Source organism: Brassica rapa, chromosome A02, assembly GCF_000309985.2.
Source record: "Brassica rapa cultivar Chiifu-401-42 chromosome A02, CAAS_Brap_v3.01, whole genome shotgun sequence".
Lineage (NCBI taxonomy): Eukaryota > Viridiplantae > Streptophyta > Magnoliopsida > Brassicales > Brassicaceae > Brassica > Brassica rapa.
In genome coordinates this window covers 12,769,745-12,782,025 of record NC_024796.2, presented here as the reverse complement: position 1 = coordinate 12,782,025, position 12,281 = coordinate 12,769,745, and the positions used below count along the sequence as shown (strand labels likewise).

Genomic DNA, 12,281 nt, shown 5'->3' with positions numbered 1-12,281 from the left:
GGAAGTTCAGCAGCAAGCCGGGGATGTTCTCAAGTGTCAGACTTTTCCAGTTTTGTTTGTTATTTTTTGGATAAATTTGATAAAAGGAAAAGAGTGTTTATAATTCTTAATTTCCTTTTTTTTTTTTCCTCTTTTCACGGTAATCTATATAAGATAGCTTCTTTGTCTCACTTGTCAACAAAGAAAAAAAAAACTCAATGAAAGGAAGATCGAGGAAGGAAAGGAAGAGGAAGAACAAGAACAAGACGAAGGTGTGTGGGTTAACGTCGTTGCCAGATGAGGTGGTTTTGAACTGCCTGACTTATGTATCGAGATTTGACCTGGCGGCCTTTGGTATGACCTCCAAGGCACACCGGTCTCCCGCAACCTCTCCTTGGCTCTGGGACTGGAGATGTCAGATGGATTACATCGAGCCATCTTACTACGTGTGCTTGCACATATTTGCTGAACCCATCCCACGGTGGGTCATCCTCCACCCGGTTCAACGTCGGCTGAAACCGATCGACTCGTACGCGTATCAGTCTCCAGAATCAGGATCCTCTTTCGTGGTGGTGGCTTGGGGTATATATATCATCGGTGGACTCGTGAACGGCAAACCCACATCGGAAGTCGCGTTGTTCGATTGTTTCGAGCATAAGTGGTACAAAATCCCGCCCATGAAGGTGCCTCGTGCTTCCGCCTCAGCAAGCAGGATAGACAACAAGATATACGTGTTTGGAGGGTGCGGGGATGAGGTTGATTCCTCAAACTGGGCAGAGGTATACGATATCGACACCTTAACTTGGGATTTCTTGTGTGTGCCTACTACTACTCGGCCGAAGAATATCAAACAAAGCGTGGTGATAGGCAAGAAGGAGGTTTACGCAGTGGATGAGGATGCTCAAAGCTTCTCCTTCTCCCCAAGCAAACTGTTTGTGTCATGCGGAAAAACAGATTCTAAGCCAGGAGACAGACACGACTGGTGTTTGATCGGACGATTCTTGTTTTCCCGTGGTCCCCGCGGGACAATACTGTGGTGTTTGCCAGACGAGTTGGATTGGAAGGAAGTCAAGGGTTTGGAAGAGCTGCAACAACAACAGTTGGTTGAATACGGTATCAGCAAACTCTCCAAAAAGGCGTCCTACATTGTCATCTTCTGGAACGCCCAGCCTCAAGGTGCTGATAGTTTGGAGCTTTGGTCTGCGGAGATTTCCCTCAGGAGATCGTCGGACCAGATATTCGGGGAAAGATTGAGTGGTCTGGTTCTGTCTACAAACTCGACTACCCTCTCACAGACTCAAATAGAGTTAAGGTTGTGTATGCTGGTACTGCCTTTACCTGATGATGTTCTTACTCCTTGTTTCAGACTATATTTATTGATATCATCTCTGTGACTTATTGACGGGGATCTAAGTTGTTTTAAGCATCTTCGTGTGCATTTTTAATTTATATAATTTGCAATTGAGTAAGAAGCAAGATACATATCTCTTGCGCTCGTCCCTTTTGTCAAAGTGTTTTAGATTCAAAGATAACATAGATTGCAAGATACTATTGATACACATGCGTAATTGTTATAGTCTATGCTTACAAGTTACAACTTTGTTTCTTGGTGGTATTAATTATAGAATGATGAATGCCTCTATTTATTCAACCAAATTGGGATGCACACTCTTTCCGAAACAAGTCAACAACTAGAGTAAACTCTTCAGCTTGTGCTTTCTTCCTGAGTAACCATGCTCAATCCTAAAAATGTTATCCCATAATTGAGGAGACCATAAGAAACAACCAAAAACCTCTTGAGTTTCTGTGCAGTGGATTTAAGGGTTACTGATCATGAGAACTGTGTTTTGTGGGAATGAACTTCACTAGTGGTTAAGAGATACTTATGTTTCTCGTGGCTTCATCAGTGACTAAGAGTTTTTGTTTTTTTATTGTTTGGCCTTAGTAGGATTTTCTAACATCTACTGGACTCTGTGTCTTAAGAACTAAAAGTTCCATAACCCCCAAAATAGAAAACAGTAGATAGAGCTTACTGTGGTAATGATCATGAGAATATGTTGTTTGCCAATATCCTGGATTTCTTGAATCGGTTGGTCATCCCATCCGCAAGACATAAAGCTCATCGACAAAAAAATATTGCAAATGTTAACAAAATAGGTTATAAGCTATTTAGGATTTCATGTTGATAATGTGGATTTAGGTTCAACATTAATTTTTGACAGATATCCATTATATTAGTAATTTGAGTTTAATAAAATACTTTGTTTTTACTATCATACACGTGATGATCATTAAACAATTTGTTATGCAGAATAAACCAGCATATTTTAACTATTTTTCATTAATCCAAAACGCTTTTGAATATCTATAGGAAAATAAAATGTAAACAATAGGGTTTAATAACTAGAATAATAATATTTTATTTATTTGTTGACAATTTTAAATTTCAAAAAGTAGATTTGGGAGAATATATATCAGAAATAAAACTCAAACCGTAGTGCTAGTAAAAGCAGAAAATGAATATGGTGTTAGTAAATTACTAAGTACTAACATTAACAAACCTGAATATTATTTGCACTAACAAAGAGTTATTTTAATTTTTCCTTAGTTCGTAACATTTTTAATTAGTTTTTCTTCTTTGTGTAAAAAGAGGAGCAAATGTCACATTGCTACCAATTAAAAAGAAGAGAGAATTATCATTTTATAGGTAAATAGTAAATGCATATATGTTTCACCTATATAATAGTTAAAAATTGTCAACAAACTCTATTTATTAGCAACCCCAAATGGCAAAGTTTAGTACACATAACATAAGTGGCCTCTCTTAAGACCAACACGAATTAATTTTCATTATTAAACAAAAATGTTGTAGAAACTTTTAACGTAAACTAAACTAAGTCGCAAAACTTTTCTTCTCCATTGACCTAATTTTCAGGTTCTCCATAACAAAATTACAAATAATATGTGTTGTTTAATTGATTAGATTTTTAATGAGTTAAGACAAATATCAAATAAAACATTAATAATCTACAATTGGTTCAACATAGACTCTTGTACAATAGATAAAAATAGGATTTTAAATTAATAGATTAGATGTCTGATTCCCATTCACTTACTTTTATTTTTAAATTAAAAGAAAAATCTTCAAAATTATATTAAAATAATAATAAATTGTGGCTGTGATATTTACAATGAGGTTGTTGGACATGCTCTTAGATTAAATTGATAAAAACTGCGACAGTTCAAAAAAGATTAAAATTATATTTTCATAGACATAAAATACCTATCTCATGATATATTTACCTTTACTTTTGTAACAATTTACGATTCTATTACAAAAATGGTCGAACTTTCCAGTTTTGTTTGTTATTTTTGGATAAATTTGATAAAAGCAAAGAGATTGTTTATAATTCTTAATTTCCTTTTTTCCTTTTTCCTTTTTCCTTTTTTCACGGTAATTTATATAAGACAGTTTCTGGCTTCTTTGTCTCACTTGTCACCAAAGAAAGAAAAAAATCAATGAAAGGAAGATCGAGGAAGGAAAGGAAGATCGAGGAAGGAAAGGAAGAGGTGTGTGGGTTAACGTCGTTGCCAGTTGATGTGGTTACGAACTGTCTGGTTCATGTATCGAGATTCGACCTCGCGGCCTTAGCAATGACCTCCAAGGCACACCGGTCTCTCGCAACCTCCCCTTCTCTATGGGACTTGAGATGGCGGATGAAGCGCATTGAGCCATCTTACTACGTGTGCTTGCACATATTTCCAGACTCCGTCCCACGGTGGTTCATCCTCCACCCGGTGAAACGTCAGCTGAAACCGCTCCTCCCGCTTTGGTGTACAGAATCAGGTTCCTCTTTTATGGTGGTGGATTGGGGTATATTTATCATCGGTGGACTCGTAAACGGCAAACCCACATCGAATGTCACCATGTTCGATTGTTTCGAGCATGCGTGGTACCAAATCCCGCCCATGAAGATGACTCGTGCTTTCGCCTCAGCAAGCGTTATCGACGGCAAGCTATACGTGTTTGGAGGGTGCGGGGATGACGTTGATTCCTCAAACTGGGCAGAGGTCTACAATCCCCGCACCTATACTTGGAATTTTTTGTGTGTGCCTACTACGACTCGGCCAAAGAATATAAAACAAAGCGTGGTGATAGGCAAGAAGAAGGTTTACGTGGTGGATGAGGATCGTCAAATCTTCTCCTTCTCCCCAAGCAAACTTCCTCCTATGTTTGTGTCGTGCAGAAAAACAGATTCTAAACCAGGAGACAGAGACGACTGGTGTTTGATCGGAGGATTCTTATTTTCCCGTGGTGCCCGCGGGACGATACTTTGGTGTTTGCCAGAAGAGTTCGATTGGAAGGAAGTCAAGGGTTTGGAAGAGCTGCAACAACAACAGTTGGTTGAATACGGTATCACCAAACTCTCCACAAACTATGCGTCCAACATTGTCATCTTCTGGAACGCCCAGCCTCCTCAAGGTGGTGCTACTGAGAGTTTGGAGCTTTGGTCTGCGGAGATTTCCCTAACGCAAATCGAGACAAGCCAGGGACTAGAGATTCGGGGGAAGATCGAGTGGTCCGGTTCTGTCTACAAACTCGACTACCCTCTCTCAGAATCAAATAGAGTTAAGGTCTTGTTTGCTGCTAGTGTCTTTGCCTGATGACGATGTTCTCACCTCCTTGGTTCAAAACTAATATCTATTGATATCTTAAGTTGTTTTAAGCATCTTTGTCTGCATTTTTAATTTTTATTTAATTTGCAATTTGAGTCAGAACCAAGATACATATATCTCTTGTGCTCGTCCCTTTTGTCAAAGTGTTTTAGCTTCAAAGATAACATAGATTGCAAGATATTATTGATATACATGTGTAATTGTTATAGGCTATGCTTACGACTTTGTTTCTGGGTAGTACTATTACTATATATAGAATGATGAATGCCTCTATTTATTCAACTAAATTGGATACAGACTCTTTGGAGCTTACACTTGGAAACGGTAAGGCTCGTGGTTGACTTGAGCAACTCGGCGGCTTGTTGATTATGAATGTGAGAAGCTTATGGAGCATCTTCTTCCAGTTATCTGGATCTTTTTGGAATCTCATATGTTTATCACTTACTATCCAAATATTCAGCACAAAGCCTTCTCCATGGAAGTGTTGGTATTGTTGTTCAATCCATTAATTTGGTTTCAAAAGCATTATTTGTAGATAAGAAAGGTTAAGATGTATATGATTATTCTGTCCCCTTTACAAGAATGTTTTACATTAATTAGTGACTTGTAACTGCTTCTCAACCACACGGTCAAAAGTTAACAAAATGTTAAATTCTTTATTTCGATGCAGTTCAATATTTTTGTCAAAAACTAACCCATATAGTCAAATATGTAGTCAGACGAAAAGCACAACACTATGTATTCTAAAAGTTTGGATAACAAAATTATATTAAAAATCTTTGTCAAATAGACATGTCTTTTGTTTATTTTTCAATTTCTTCCAAGACAAGAAATATGTCATACTGTTAAGCATATTTATGTTGATGAATAAACATATATCTATAAAAGATGGGTGTAAATGATGATTAGTTAATCATCATCTGTCAATTAAGATATATATATGCTTTGTGTTTATGGTAAACTAATAAAATTTCAGGAAATGGTGAAGGGAACTAGCTAGCAAGAACAATGGACACTTGAGAACGACAAGAAGAAGAAGCTTGTTACGTTATATCCTACAAGGACTAAAATCTAGTTTCGTCTTGAGATTAGATCTATTTGTCCTACAAAACCAAAATCACGATTAAGCTCTCTTCATTAAGGCTGAACAAGAACTTACTCAAAACGGACTGAACCAATTGTTTTGTACCTGGTGATGATGATTGGCGAGTATGGTGGCCGCTCGGTTAGGATGGTGAAATCTATTAATCTAAAGACATTAGTGCTTGTACATCATGGCTAGATTTTCTCGTGACATCCACACTCTGGTGCAAATGTGAGATGTAAAGTACCTTTTTAAAAAGCAAAGGTTTGAGAACAAAACTAAATGTGTTTTCAAAAAAAAAAAAAAAAAAAAAGAGAACAAAACTAAATGACCTCTTTGGTTTTATTGTATTCTCTATACTAAATAGTCTGCTTAATAGATATAGAATTGAGGTTATCGGTGAACATCTTTGACAGCAAATCTAGAGTATCTTCACTAACCATTGGAATAACAAACGAAGTAAGTTTCTTCACACCGAAGAAATCTTCAAATCCGTTCGTAGAAGCGAAGTCGTTTCATGTTCATAACTAAAACCAAAATGTTTGATTAGGGGGTGATTGGTTAGACTGTAACTGTAAAAAATTTATATTAAAATTTAGTCTGTAGAATTTTTTAATATAGCTTTAAGGGATATAACTTTAAAATTTTCTACAGCTAAAAAAATGGGGTTTTAGAAAATAAGATTTTTACAACCGTTTTTTGTTGTTTTTGCTGTAGTTTTAGTTTTTTGGTTGTACCTTTAAAAATTAAGATAAAGTATAATTGATAGTATTTAAGGTTGTAGATGAAAATTAAAAGTAAAACCAGTTTCTACAATCTAACCAATCACCCCCGTCCAGTTTACTCAACATTGACTCGGTTTGATATTTGACAAGTCAGGGGACTAGGAAAAAGTTAACTTAATGGTCCATTACTATTAATCTATTAGAAAACTATACGGTCCAAGCATTATTTTCTTATATAATGGCGCAAGCTTCAGAGGGAACATCTGCATGAAATCTAGCCATAGATTCTCAGGGTCTCATAATAATTCCCTGCTTTTGTGCACACACCATCTGACTTAATCGTGACCGCACATCCAACCACTTCTTTTTTTTTTTTTTTTTTTGCTAAAACATCCAACTACTTCAATATCTAGTGTTTTTTTTTTAATTTGGGAGCATTAGAGTTGGTTAATATACCTTCGATTACTCTTACTGTCTGTCTTACACAATCCAAAAACACATTGTTCGTTATAGAATAATTTGGTAGGCCAACTCTAATTTTAAAGTTAGACCACCTTAATAATGTAATGGACTAGTGGTTGGTAGAATTATTATTATAAATAGTAGTAATAAGTCTTTGCAGAAAACAAACACACAAAAGCTAAAGCTTTGAATGGTAACCGGCTTTTCGCCCAGCTTTGAATGGTAACCGGTTTTTCGCCCCGCCCGGCAGTTAATAGTAACAAAAATCTTTATATATATTTTATATTTATAAACTTTTACAATTATTAAAACGTACCGTAATTAAACCGTTTGTTCTTCACCGCTCAATCCGCATTCACCATTCGGAGTCTAACAAGGACGCATGTGACGCGTAGGGAATCTAAACAATGTCAGACACTGCCCATTTCTTTTCATATGCACCCACCTGTTTATTTTTCCTATTTTCATTTTATTATTTTCCTATTTTTCTTCCATAACGAATAATCTAAACTACTGGAGTAGTATAATACTCCTAATAAGTAACCTCTATACTCCTCCCGAAAACTTGACGTGTCTTCTCTCTCCTTCTCTTTAAATCTGCTTCGAGTTAATTAGGGTTCTTCATCTCTTTCTTCCTATAGCCTCTTCAAAGTTCTTTAATCTAAGTTTTTTTTTTGCTTGGTTCTATTGTTTAAACATATCGTTTTCTTTTTTGCTAAAATCACTATATATATACACATATCTCTTTTTTAAAGAGCTAAATAGTTTTATGAGGGTAATCTTTAGTTTTCTACTCTCTTCCACTTTATTTTGTGGCTTAAACTTATAGGATTATGTTTATCTCTGACAGAAGTTTTCCTTAGCTTAGATCATATGAGTTAAGATATCTTGATTCTTGAGCCTACATAGTTTTTTAGATCTGATACATATCATATGAGTTCAGATATCTTGAGCTTACATAGTTTCTCAGATCTGATGCATATCATAAATGGATCTTGATTTGACAAGCATCTTTGTGTTCTGTCAGATTTTGGCCTTCCAATATGATTTTCATGAGAACAACAAAAATACAGAAGTAGAGCTCCTTAAAGTTCAAACGAGAGTTTAGCAGGGTAAAGAAAAGCTGCTAAGCTATGGATCCCATAAGCCCTAACCTTAAAATAGAAAAAGGATTTGGCTGTATGGCTTGCATATCTCAGGAGCTTTAACTTGCCCTTTAATGGCTTTTACTCTTCTTTGGATTGAAGGGAGCTCTACATCTTTCAATTTATCTAGATTTATTTCTCTACAGTAATGAATGAATTTAGTGTTGATTTTGATTTTTCTGTATTGACAAGCATCCCTCCGAAGGACGGTGCTAGTTAATTTTGCAGACGGTGCTAGTTAATTTTGCAGATGCTGTTCTTTTATGGTGATTGTTTTGATACTTGAGCGATGTGTAAGTAATTAGGGTAAATGAAATGCTTCAGTATATGCGACGATTCATATTTATTTGTAACTTTCTAAATGTTTTGGTTCTTTATTATCAAAAGCAATGCTTTCTTTCTTTTTTATGATTATATCTTTCCTGGTTAATCTCAGTGTTCAAAGTTCGAACTATTGCGATCTGCATAAACTCTTCCCATATCAATCAAAAATAAATTGATCTGATAAGATTTTAGATAATCCATTTGTATTATGATAATTAATTAAGAAAAGTAAAAGCATTGAAGGATAAATAATTTAATTAATTTGAACAATTGTAACTTGAAGAATAAGAGTTCACTGAATAGTGGCTCTTTATGCGAAATCTAAATTGATAACTTATCAAGGTTCGAAGGCTACAATAGTCTAGAGTAGAATATTATACTAAATGACATACGTTTAAAAATTTATAGTACAGTGCATATATGTATGATCACTTGTTTCAGAGAGAATATATAGCAGTTTTTCTATTATTGCTCAAAAGGGTAATGACTAAACTGTAACTTTCTGTTTGCTTATTTCTCATTCGTTCAGTAATAACAGTTAGCCTCACTAAAACAAATGATTTAATACATGATAAGGTCGACGTGTTAATTAACTTTTAAATATACAATGCAAGCTGCAATGGCACAATTTATCATTATTAGCTTGGCTATACCCAAAATCAGACTGACACTCAAGTCATTTCCGTCCCACTAGGCAACGTGAAGCAGTATAAAACACACCGTATCTTTTGTGTAATGCAGATAACACCTAATGCCAAAAATCAGAATTACTTAGTGTTTATATATCAAACATAAAATGTCTTAACACAGAAAATTTAAAGGATACTTAGAATACCAATCAAAAACAAAAAAAAATACATTTGTTACTAGTTGGTCAATGATACCAAAATGAGAGATTATTGAAAATCGACTTTGTCAGTTTTATCATACATTAATTCATACTCTCTCCATTCTTCCATGATAAAATATTTTGAATAAAAGTTTCATAAAGATAAAATTTTGTTTTTTTATAAATTTTCTACTATTTAAAAATAGTGAATTGTAAATTTCAAAATGTTAATTAAATTTATTGATTCAAATTTATTGAAAATTTATAATAAAATGATGCATTTATTATATATATTTAATGTGTTTTTAAATATGTATAAACTTATGAAAATATATAAAAGTTGTAGAACAGAGGAAATACTTAAAAGTAAGTACCAAACGCAAAAAAAATAATTATATATACATTTTTTGTGATTCAAACACGTCGAGTAGAGCCCTGGTCGAATTTGTACCTTTTTAGTTTGTAAAATATTATTTCTTCTATTATCAAGGGAAGTAGGGATGTTTAATTCAATCGGTAAAACAAAACCAAATAAAATAAATATAAAAAGTGGTTTGGATTTGTTAATACATAATAAACCGGATGAATTTAATATTTTAAAATTTGCAATATGTGAATATAGTTTGGTATATAAACCGATCCAACCAAATAAATCCAATAAACCAAATATTTAAAATATACAGTATCAATATACTTATATATAAATTTCTAATAAAATTTATAATACATAAGTTAGTTTATTAATATGATATTCATAACTAAAAAAATTGATTTCAATAAATATTTTACTTTTTCAAGTTAAAATGTTATTTTATTTTCTTATTTTCATCAAATTAAATAAAACATTATTTTTATTTTTATTGGTAAATAGTTGTGTTTAAATATAATTATTTAATAATATTATAATATTAATATTTTCTTATTTTTATTTTAATACCAAAAAATTGAATATTATATTTAAAACTTAGAGTAAGAAATTAATATTATGTTTTAATAAATTTAATTTCTAGTCATAAAAACTAAAATTTGTTATAAAATATAAATATAATTAGTTTTTGTTATAAAACCAAAAAAAAAAACCAAAACCGAACCGAAATACAGATCGGCTAAGTGAAAAAGTAAAATATCATAGTAATTACTTGTTTTAAATTTAATTTTGTCTACCGAAATAATTATTTAACTTAAGTTTAAAACTTAAACCCAACCAAAGGCCATTGGTGTAATCTCTACTCGTTTTCCTTAGACACTCAGACTATCTTACCATATAAATATTTTCAACATTTTCCTTTCGTTGGAAACCCCATTGTCCTGGAAAAAGAGGGGAAGCCTTTAAGTTTCAAGAAACTAATCTAAGCATCGACAATGGCGGAATGTCTGGTATGGAAGGGCACGATGCTTTTTTTTTTTTGCTAAGTATTTGAATTTCATTACAAAATGAGAGAGTTTGTGTTTACAAAGGTTAAGCAGGCTAGCCCTCCTCTGCCAGAAAAAAGAAAAACAGAGAATGACTACAAAGAGCTACTAGAGTTAAATATCTGAAAACGATTACTCATATTTCAACCACTGACTCATGTAGTGTCCTTTAAACCCATCCAATCCATAAGAGCAGTCCAAGTATGAAACCTGACAGGTCTGTACCCTAATCGTTTTAGGACCAGCAGCCAAATGCTTTCACTGAAGGCACAACGCAAGAATAGGTGATCTCTTGATTCCATGTAAACATTGCAAACACAGCAGGAGTCCACTATGTTTACAGCCCAAATTGCAATACGAGATCTTGTAGGAAGGCGATCTAAATGGGTCATCCACATCATAAAAGCATGGCTTGGGATTGCTCCTTTAAACCAAACATTTTCTGTCCAGGATTGAGGATCTCTACGATTGCGAATAGATTCCCAAGTTGACTTGGCCGAGTAATCATCCAGAGGTTCACCATCTACTTCCCACACATAGGCATCGGAGTTAATAACCGTAGAGGGAAGGGGTACCATACATAGATGAATCTGGAGCTCTGCCGCAGGAGATCGAGCATGGCGGAATTTCCAACCGTTTGGAGTACAAGCCTCTGCAACCGATGAGTGGATAGGGATCCCCAAGTCAAGAGGGCCTCTGAAACCTAGGAACTTAATGAGAGGTCCCATTGGCGTCCAGTAATCATACCAGAAGCTAGCCATATGTCCCATTACCTACTTGGCATCTCAGGAACCGTTGAGCAAGGCTGCAGGGCACGATGCTTGCTCACACTGACATGATCACAGACATCGCAACACTGATCGATAACACTGTCATCATCGTCTCAGCTTCCCGCCACAAATAGACTCACCAATGACAAGAATTCCCATGGAAACTCACCAAGACAATTAGACAACTCAACTGGTCTTTTTAGTTATGCCTTTCGGACAAAAGAAATTTCATCTTAGGTTTATTTCGTCCAATTTGAATGAGGTTTCTACCGAGTCACGCTGACATTATTTTGAAGTCTCCGAGATACATCACGATCTTGCTGTGTTAAATCATATAGTATTACTCCACTCATATGTATCTCTAGTCGCATAGTACAAGTCTTTCACCAATGAAGACTCTTTTCTGGTAGACCACTCTTTAGACTCTTCTAAATTTTTAACAGTGAACTGTAAGCAGAACTTTTGGCGATATAGATTGGCCACCACACAAGAGAAGAGACGACGATATAAAATGAACTATTTCCTAAAATACGCCGTGCATGGTAAATTGGTAGCTGGGCTAATTTACTTTAAAAGGAAATCAAGACCATGTGCAAGTAAAGTTTACATTCAATTTAATGAAAATCGGAAATGTTTAGAGCAAGTTAAGAAAATATTGGTATCAATATTGGTGGTGTCCTGTCACGACCATCTAAAAAATCTGATTGCGTTACTAAACAGACAAACTCCTATAAATAGGAAATATATTCAGTATTCAGATTTAAAAAATATATTTTAAATCGAAACCAGCCAAATATTCTGATAATATAGAGTGGCATATATTAAATATGCTTACTACTTTAATATAAAAACCGAGATTCTAGCGAAAAACAG

At 34.4% G+C, this 12,281-nt stretch overlaps 2 protein-coding genes and 1 pseudogene across 3 annotated transcripts; 2 read left to right on the top strand and 1 right to left on the bottom strand.

Moving 5' to 3' along the window:
• The first annotated feature begins 91 nt into the window (after nucleotides 1–91).
• Nucleotides 92–1,536, top strand: LOC103852858 (annotated as a pseudogene).
• On the top strand, nucleotides 234–8,499 carry LOC103852859 (F-box/kelch-repeat protein At5g49000-like). 2 transcript variants are annotated; one of them, XM_033285416.1, is made up of 2 exons: nucleotides 234–251; nucleotides 3,550–8,499. In XM_033285416.1, the coding sequence occupies exon 2, from the start codon at nucleotides 3,634–3,636 to the stop codon at nucleotides 4,642–4,644; it is 1,011 nt and encodes a 336-aa protein (XP_033141307.1). In that variant the 5' UTR covers nucleotides 234–251; nucleotides 3,550–3,633; the 3' UTR covers nucleotides 4,645–8,499. The 2 variants fall into 2 exon arrangements, with proteins under 2 accessions (XP_033141307.1, XP_033141306.1); XM_033285415.1 differs by lacking the exon at nucleotides 234–251 and having other exon boundaries at nucleotides 1,425–8,486.
• A 2,294-nt stretch (nucleotides 8,500–10,793) lies between these two features.
• On the bottom strand, nucleotides 10,794–11,408 carry LOC103853400. Its single transcript, XM_009130315.1, has one exon. The coding sequence runs from the start codon at nucleotides 11,406–11,408 to the stop codon at nucleotides 10,794–10,796; it is 615 nt and encodes a 204-aa protein (XP_009128563.1).
• Nucleotides 11,409–12,281: the final 873 nt, after the last annotated feature.